Here is an 8414-nt window from a genome sequence, read left to right on the forward strand (position 1 = left end):
AACTCGATCCAACACACTTCACCACTAGTTTTTGTTTTTTTACAACAACATAAACAAAGTCGATCGTTAGTGCCAGCAGCCCGGGCCTGCTGCGAGTTGCTCCACCTTAGCGAGCGGTGAGCGAGGAGGCAGCGAGGTAGCAAAGATTGGAGGCACGTTTAGAGCAATGATGCACTTATTTCTAGGACAGCGACATAGTGGATATTTTTGTCCGCCGCATCAACCAGACCAATCATTTCGAGCGTCCATCGACAGAGTTGCTGCGCTCTGACTCAGCCGCCCCCTTCCGCTGCGTCAACGCCACCCAAAAAGGTTCGCCTCTCTTTTTTCAAACTCTGTCGAGACCACCAGTAGTGTTGTGTTCTTCCAATGACCGTGCCTTTAATTCGGAGGGCAGAGGCAAGACCGGAGTGGAGTGGAGGATAAAAAGGAGCTTCAGATCTCCATAACTCGCAGGGACAAACGCAAACGTGTCGGGGATGAGCTTCAGGTCGTAATCGAGGTACGTACGTTGTTGTCATTTTCCAAGGTTTGACTTGATTTACAGAAGCCAGTCGACTCTGTGACGATTGAGCAAATTATGATGAAGAACACGCACGTTTCTAATACTGTGAATGAACTTGATTTTGAAGTTTGAAAGGAGAGTCGAGCAAGAAACTAACTAACCATTATCCATACCAGTTGCTAAGTTTGACTTGATCCTCCAACACACGTTTTGAAAAGTTATGATTTTCTTCAACAAAATGGAGAGGTTTTCAATCCATCTAAAATATGATCAGCTACTCTTTGCTGTTTCTAGGGATAAACTGTGAGTTCTCCTTTCGGTGTCCACATGCGGCCATACTTCGATCCTGATTACGACGATTCCAACCAATGGATCAATCCTCCAAGGTACTGTACTGTCGCTTAGATCCTGATGAACTACACATGCATGTTTATGCTCTCAGCTCTTTTCTTTTTGTAATACTAATTTTCTATAATCAAGATGGAAAAGATTGCACTTTGGACGAGTTTGTTTTGGTTGTCTAATTTCAGGGTGTGCATCGACAACACCACTCGCAGTGATTGCACACTCGTTAAGGTGAGGTCCTTGTATCTTCGCATTAATTTAATTTGCTTGTTGTTGAAACAAATGAGCTTTCCTGTCTCTGTCTTCATGGATCTCTTTATATATTATGCATGACTAGGCCTGGAAGGTAACTTGAAGAATCTGATTTGTATTGTTCTTTTGTTCTTCCTTATGGCATAGGTGGACAGTGTCAACAAGCCTGGGATACTCTTAGAGGTCGTGCAGGTTCTGAGTGATCTGGACCTTGCCATTTCCAAAGCTTACATCACTTCTGATGGCACCTGGTTCATGGACGGTATGCAATTTACATGCTCTTGGTTTCAGGGTGAGCATTTTGCTAACCCTAATTGAACTAGGTTTTTGCACATACTTATGCGCTGAAATTTGCGTTTCTGAATGCAATGTTAGTGTTCCATGTTACTGATCAGCAAGGGAGAAAGGTCACTGACAAGAAGACAACAGAGTACATTGAAAAGGTGTTGACACTGACTTCCCTTCCTTTATAGTTTGGTGATTTAATTTCTTTTGCAGGCTCTCGGTCCGGAAGGAACCAAGGCAAAATCATCGCCGGGAAGATCAGTGGGAGTGCACTCGTTTGGCGATCACATTGCCGTGGAGCTCATCGGCACGGATCGACCAGGGCTCCTGTCTGAGATCTTCGCAGTGCTCGCGAATCAGCACTGCAACGTAGTAGCTGCCGAGGTGTGGACTCACAAGACGCGGGTTGCCTGTGTGATCTACATAAATGCCGACGTCTCATCTCGCATGCCGGCCATGGAGGAGCAGCTCAGGAATGTTCTGCGAGGGGGAGATGATCTGAAAGGCGCTCGGACTAGCTTCTCTATGGACTCGACCCACGTCGATCGCCGCCTTCATCAGCTAATGCTCGCCGATAAGGACTACGAAGACGACGACGACGACGACGATTCCGTGCTTTTGAAGCCCGTCATCAGTATTGGCCGCTGCGAGGACAAAGGGTACTCGGTGGTGAACGTCAAATGCAAAGATCGGACCAAGTTGCTGTTCGACATTGTGTGCACGTTGACAGACATGCAGTTCGTCGTGTCTCATGCCTCAGTCTCGTCGGACGGCACCCATGGCTTACAGGTGCACCGCCGGAGAAGAAGAAGAAGAAGAAGGATTGAATTATATATTTATATGCTAATTAAAAAGTGTTTGCTGAATGTGATTGTAAAACTTAACTGTATTGGCAGGAGCTATACATCAGGCACAAGGACGGGAAGACCCTTGATTCTGCTGAAGAAAAGGAGAACGTCGTCAAGTGTCTCGAAGCTGCAATTCTTAGAAGAGTCTCCGAGGTAGAGAAAAACTCACAACAACATTACTAATTCAACTTTTATAACTCTAATACTAAACCTTTTACTCAACTTGATCACAGGACTTCAGTCTGGAGATTTGTGCCAAAGACAGAGTGGGACTGCTCTCCGATGTCACAAGAGTTTTGCGGGAGCATGGCCTGTCGGTGTCGAGAGCCGACGTGACGACGGTAGGAGAGAAGGCGATGAATGTGTTCTACGTGAGGGATCCATCAGGGCTGCCGGTGGACATGAAGACCATTGAAGCCCTCCGCAAGGAGATTGGGCAAACGATGATGCTTAACGTGAAGAAGCTGCCCTGTGCTGCCAAGTCGCCGGAGTCAAGTGGCTGGGCCAAGACTAGTTTCTCCTTCGGCAACTTGCTTGGCAAATTCTTAAGCTTATCCCCATGAATCCATGATCTGACTACTTAATTCTCACTTCTTGCCAGAAAGCAGGCCACCATGCATGCGCCGGCTGTAGATTTGATACTGTAAATGTAAAGTTCTCAAGGCCTTGAGGCACTTGAGCAGCATGCCACTGTCTCATTCCTGTGTAATAATGTGCACCAATGACTGGTGGTGGCAATCCACCTTTAACTGGTTTAGCATTGTTCTATATCGTTATAGAGGTGTATAATTTGAAAGAATTTGTAAATCTTAAATTGTATAAGTTCTATCAATCGAACAAAAATTTAAATAATTAGACATATAAATAAAATAAGAATTTAGTTTAAATGAAACATGATTTAACATATAAAATATGTAAATAACAATAAAAAACCTGATTAGAGAGTCACTGTCCTTGTCCTGCAACGTCAACTAATCAATTCATGTGAAAAAGATAAAGCATAAGTAAAAGAGTGGTCTTCCAAAAGAATTATAATGACGACGCAATAATACCTTCGTCAATGAAAAATAAAGACAGAATGTCAATTGTTCCTAAACCCTCAGGAATCAAATCCTACATAAATAAAAAAAAAGTTTCAAGTGGCAAAGACAGTGATCTTATCAAAATAGATTAAGCTATACACCATATTATTCAATCATCCTTATTACAAAAATAATGAACACAGCCACACCACAAAATTACAAGATAAACAAGTAATTAAAAAAGTGCACACCTAACATGAGAAGCTCAAGACAATACTTGACCTCAACAGCAGTTTAAGATCTAGAAGCTCAGGACATACACAGCATCGAGTGCTCTTAGTTTTTGGGCACAGTGAACTTCTCAAAGCGAGCTCCAATCTCATTGAGTTCTTTGAGACCGATCAAACCGTTGAACTCCTCAAATGTGGTGAGCTTGTGGAAATGGCCTCTGCTTGATCCTTCATCCTTGAGTGCTTTCAGAACGTCAATAAGTGCGCGGGCAGAGGCATAGACAGCCGTGGTGGAGTGCACAATGAGGTGGAAGCCCATTTCCTTGAGCTCCTGAGGTGTGTGCAAGGGTGTGTATCCACCTTCAAGCATGTTGGCAGCTCTGAAACCGCTGGTTTTCTTGCACACTTCTCTCATCTCGTCGTCGCTCCTTGGTGCCTCGACAAAACAAGCATCAGCTCCTGCCTGCAAATTGTTACCTATTTAGTGATCTTTACATGAATTTACACGAGCATGGATGAGAATCTAATACCTCCATGTAGAGATTAGCACGCGAAATTGCTTCTGCTAGGCCACCTGCAGTTGCACGAGCATCAGTGCGAGCAATGAGAAAAAAGTCAGAATCACCAATGGCTTCTCTTGCAGCAGCTATTTTAGCAGCATGTTCCTCGGCAGGTATAACCTAAAGGAGTCAAACAAGAGCCAAGTTTAGTGCAACTGATCCATGTTTCAAAACCAGAATAGTGCGAAAGCCAATTTATGATACCTGTTTGCCCTGCATATGGCCTTGTGGATAGAGAGTGGAAAAGAAGAACCATCAGAATTCTTTGCAAGAAAAAATGCTAAAAGATCAAAATTTGTTATTTTTTCTTACCACACTTCTTGGGCCATACTTGATCCTGGAGTCAATGTGAGAACAAAAAGGGAAAAAAAAATCTAAATATTAGAAGATAAGCAGTGAAGGGCACAAACAATTGTTGCATTTGCCCAAAAGATACCTCTAGGAATAAACCAGCAGCACCAGTGTTGATTATATCCCTCACAGTCCTTTGGACATTAAGAGCATTGCCACCTCCAGTATCTAGAATGTCGAAAAGAAAGTAAAATTTTATAAAAAAAGTAGATTTTACAAGAGGAACATAACTAGCAATCTTTTATAAAATAAATATGTAACATTTTATCATTTTCAGCAATGCTTGGATAGAAATATGGCCAACGAGAACAAGCTTTGAACTAGAATCTGTCAATCAAAAATATCAGAGCATGTTCAAGTACTTCATTTAGGAAAAATGAAAAATAAGAATATAAAATATATTCATGTGGGCCAAATTAATCATCATGCAACATAACATGCTTCATAATTGGTGTAATGTAAATCACATGACAAACAACTTTCTTCCAGTTTCCATATTGTAAAGAAATGAACATCTAGTTGAGAATCCTTCACGTTATTCAGCAGCAAGTGGGATATTCAACTAGATCAGGAGTCAATGATCATGTCTCTCAAGTAAAACTCTACTAAACGTAAAAAATGAAATTAAGAAATCAGTGGATTTATCTCTGCTTCTACATTAACAACTCATTCCGGAATTCTAGGAATGAGAACAAATTGGCGGTGGACAGAAGCCCCAAGAAATGAATCGCCTACCTAGCTGTTGGACCACGGTAGAATTTTTTACAGGCCCTACAAACCAAGGAAATTATGACCCTTTTGCATTGATCATGTAGTTGTTTAGCCAGTAAGACATTATGATATATCAACTTAAAGAACAAAAAATTGGAAAATTGCATAAGACCAAAAAATTTGGAACAACCACGATAAGGATGATCGGTCCAAAACAAAAAATACGCATATAATTTTGAAGATAAGGCTGATTGCATTTAAGATTTGAACTTATTCAAGGCGTTCATATTGTTGAATATTTGTTAACTTTAAAAGTCAGTTACTCTGTCCACAACAAGCATCAACACTGAACTCTGGCATTAAATAGCACGGAAAATTATAGCTGTAGTCACTCGGCAAAAAGTCGTCCAACTTGAGCTATAAGTTCAAATTTGTTTACTTCAACTAGGACGGAAGACCATAAATCAGAAGAAAATTGAAGAAACTCCGTCATGAGAAGAACTAAAGCCCTAATGGGGCGAAAAATTCATTACCAGCGTCAACGATAAATGCGACGTTAGGAGCCGCCGCGCAGATCGCTCGAGCTGCATTTGCCATCTCCGGCGGCCTAAAATCCAATGAAGTCTCAGCCAACAACGAATCGTCGAAAAAAAAGCGGAAGAAGAGTGGATTTGGGGGAAATAGTAGTGGAGCGGGCGATGGATGCATACGTGAGGAGGCCGATGTCGGGCATTCCGAGGCGGGAGGCGGAGACAGCGTATCCGGAGACAAATCCGGCCTTGTATCCCAGGCTCTGGAGGACGGCCGCGGAGAGCGCGTCGTAGATCCCCGGCATCAGCACAATGCCCTCTTCCTCGATGATGCGGTGCATGCGCGTCTTCCTCGGCCCGGCGCAGTTGCCGATCTCCTTCACGGCGACTGCCACCGCTGACTCCTCCATCCCTCGCTCGGAGATCGGAGTCGCCTCGCGCCTGAAAACTGAACTGAGAGAAGAAGAAGAACCAGAGGAGACCGATGGCAAAGCGAGGCGAGGGAGGCGGGATTTTATAGTCCGCCCAGCGGGGGTTAACTGCCTCGCTAAGTTCACCGCGGAAGACCCAATTGACGGACATGATCGATCAATGGTGTCAAGATCCGATCGATACCGTTGAATCGTGTGGACCCTCCGCTCTGCGTACTCTGAAGTGCAGCAGCACATAATAAATATACTCTTCACTATTAATATTTAACTAATTGTATTTTAATTTGATAAAAAGAAGTGTTAATTTTGGCATAATTTTAGTAAAATATTATTCCGTCGGCATTTTTGGCGAGCAATTTAATGGTGAATATTTTTCATGTGCCAGTTGCGGCAAATTTTAATATAAAAGTAATGCGGAGATTTATTCTAAAATAGAAAAAATAATATAGTCAGCTGCCAACTATGTGACTAAATTCCGTAGGCACGGCTCAACCCACGATTTCCGTCGCGATGGCAACGAGTGTGAGGCGAGTTGTGAGTTAAGTAGTGTCTGATTCAAATGATTGCCTCCAATGTACACCAATGAAATGGACTATATAAGTGAATATATCTACAACTTTATCTATATATATAATATATTTATTTTTTATCATTATTACAGCACAATTTTAATCAAAATTAATATAATAAAAAATAATTTTAATTAAAATTATTCCAATTTAATTTAGTTAAAATTGCTCGTTGTTATAATTATAGCTTAAATTCCTTTAGTCTAAAGCTACTATAATAATCTGACTTGTTGGAAAAAAAAATTGCCCATACATTTGTTGGTGTAATGAAGTTGAGCAGTGGAGTAGAGTTTATTATTGTAGTGTATTATTGTTGATAAGGACAATACATGTGCATGATAGGTTGGGTCATCTGTGTTGACAGACCCTTCCGACAAGACACATGACAGTGGGTGCAATGTTCATCCGAGTCCAAATCCTCTCCGGATAAGTTCGATGACATATCACAACTGTCACGGGCACTGATACAGTGACGAAATGCTCAATGATTTATTAAACATTCACGTTTTAAATCTCATCTACGTTAAAAATATTTTCGTATAATGAAATGAAAAAAAATCTGAGACGCTTGTTGTTAAAAGCCGTGTGCATTTGTAAATTTATTTTAATAATAGATAAAAAGTTTTTTTAAAGCGATATTAATCATCTTCAAAATTAATTAGATATTTTTATATAAATAAAATGGAAAAAATATGAAACTTTTGTTATTAAACGTAGAGCTGTGTGCACTTGTAAATTTATTCTAATAGTAGTGAATTTTTTTTTTAAGCAGTCGATCATCTTCAAAATGAATTAGATCGTGGAATTGAATATTTAAATTATAAAAAAAAATCAAATATCAAAATACGCTCTTAGGACATAGTGAGATGGTAAAAAATAGAACACTTTCTCAAATAACGAAAGTTTGGAACTCACGCAGTATATACATGTGACGTTTAAACAACTGATGACATTGAGATGTCACATTAGCAGTTATCTCGCTTTTTGAATTTGTTTGATAATCGGAATGTGGAGTTGGATTGTCCACCTTAAATTTGAGACGATGAGATTTAGCCAATGATTGTAAGTAATTAGATTGGTTGTTGGATCTCTTGTTGGTAATACAGGTTAAAATGTTATTGATCTTATGGTGGATCGAGACATGCTCATTTGCCTAAGTTAGAAGCAACTCGACTAGAGGTATCTCAAGTCTTTCTTAACAAAAGAGACCTAAGTAAGTAACGACTTTGCTCGTATGTCACATGTCCTTTTAAGACTTTGCTGATTAGTGTTTGCTGGCTCATAGATAAATTAACCTGTATTCTACTGTACTTGTGGATCACACTTGTGAGACCCATCCTTAATTGGCCTTGCATGTCTCATGAAGTGATTAGATTCCTCCTTAACAATCATCATGTCATTTATTCACCCTGAGTCATTCGGCAACACCTTAACTCCATGAGGCGTGCACCGTAGGAAATAAGATGATATTGTACGTTTATGGCTAGCAAGAATTTCTTAAAAACTTGTTGGTAACTCGATCGACTAAGGACTTTTTGCACTCCACTCGGAACTTCAGATATACAAGTTGACTGCCGAGTCAAGCATTGAGGTAGAGGAGTACTTCGACTTGCGTGCATAATGAAAATGTCTGAAGGTGCACAAAGTCATTAAGGTGTCAAGGAAGCGAGAAAAAAAGATTCCGAACATATCTTAAGTATTTATATGTTTGAGAGGAGAGAGAAATCTACGGAGATTGTGATCACGATCTTCGAAGAAACAGAGATGATTATATC

The 8414-nt window shown here is 40.7% G+C and overlaps 2 protein-coding genes across 4 annotated transcripts; one reads left to right on the plus strand and one right to left on the minus strand.

Moving 5' to 3' along the window:
- The first annotated feature begins 379 nt into the window (after window positions 1-379).
- Window positions 380-3011, plus strand: LOC141828080 (ACT domain-containing protein ACR3-like). 3 transcript variants are annotated; one of them, XM_074715438.1, is made up of 8 exons: window positions 380-502; window positions 800-891; window positions 986-1081; window positions 1250-1364; window positions 1478-1545; window positions 1601-2176; window positions 2284-2388; window positions 2469-3011. In XM_074715438.1, exons 2-8 carry the CDS (start codon window positions 874-876, stop codon window positions 2796-2798), a joined length of 1308 nt encoding a protein of 435 aa, XP_074571539.1. In that variant the 5' UTR covers window positions 380-502; window positions 800-873; the 3' UTR covers window positions 2799-3011. The 3 variants fall into 3 exon arrangements, with proteins under 3 accessions (XP_074571539.1, XP_074571541.1, XP_074571540.1); XM_074715440.1 differs by having other exon boundaries at window positions 995-1081; XM_074715439.1 differs by having other exon boundaries at window positions 1036-1081.
- A 381-nt stretch (window positions 3012-3392) lies between these two features.
- LOC141827344 (carboxyvinyl-carboxyphosphonate phosphorylmutase, chloroplastic-like) lies at window positions 3393-6110 on the minus strand. Its single transcript, XM_074714566.1, has 7 exons — window positions 5820-6110; window positions 5643-5716; window positions 4484-4566; window positions 4360-4384; window positions 4252-4271; window positions 4018-4167; window positions 3393-3950 (listed from the first exon to the last, which is right to left on the minus strand). The coding sequence occupies exons 1-7, from the start codon at window positions 6047-6049 to the stop codon at window positions 3594-3596; spliced, it is 939 nt and encodes a 312-aa protein (XP_074570667.1). The 5' UTR covers window positions 6050-6110; the 3' UTR covers window positions 3393-3593.
- Between the last annotated feature and the right edge of the window lie 2304 nt (window positions 6111-8414).

This window comes from Curcuma longa, chromosome 4 (assembly GCF_044706935.1).
Source record: "Curcuma longa cultivar G26 ecotype Majalengka, Jawa Barat chromosome 4, ITB_CL_G26_1.1, whole genome shotgun sequence".
NCBI classification, from domain to species: domain Eukaryota; kingdom Viridiplantae; phylum Streptophyta; class Magnoliopsida; order Zingiberales; family Zingiberaceae; genus Curcuma; species Curcuma longa.

Bases quoted from the DNA above. Each gene is read 5' to 3' on its own strand.
- LOC141828080 (XM_074715438.1), top strand. The intron at 1,546-1,600 runs GTGTTGACACTG...TTTCTTTTGCAG, and splicing joins CAACAGAGTACATTGAAAAG to GCTCTCGGTCCGGAAGGAAC. The intron at 2,177-2,283 runs GTGCACCGCCGG...CTGTATTGGCAG, and splicing joins ACGGCACCCATGGCTTACAG to GAGCTATACATCAGGCACAA.
- LOC141827344 (XM_074714566.1), bottom strand. From the start codon at position 6,049: ATGGAGGAGTCAGCGGTGGCAGTCGCCGTGAAGGAGATCGGCAACTGC. The intron at 5,717-5,819 runs GTATGCATCCAT...ATTGGATTTTAG, and splicing joins CCCGACATCGGCCTCCTCAC to GCCGCCGGAGATGGCAAATG. The intron at 4,272-4,359 runs GTAAGAAAAAAT...TCTATCCACAAG, and splicing joins AGTATGGCCCAAGAAGTGTG to GCCATATGCAGGGCAAACAG.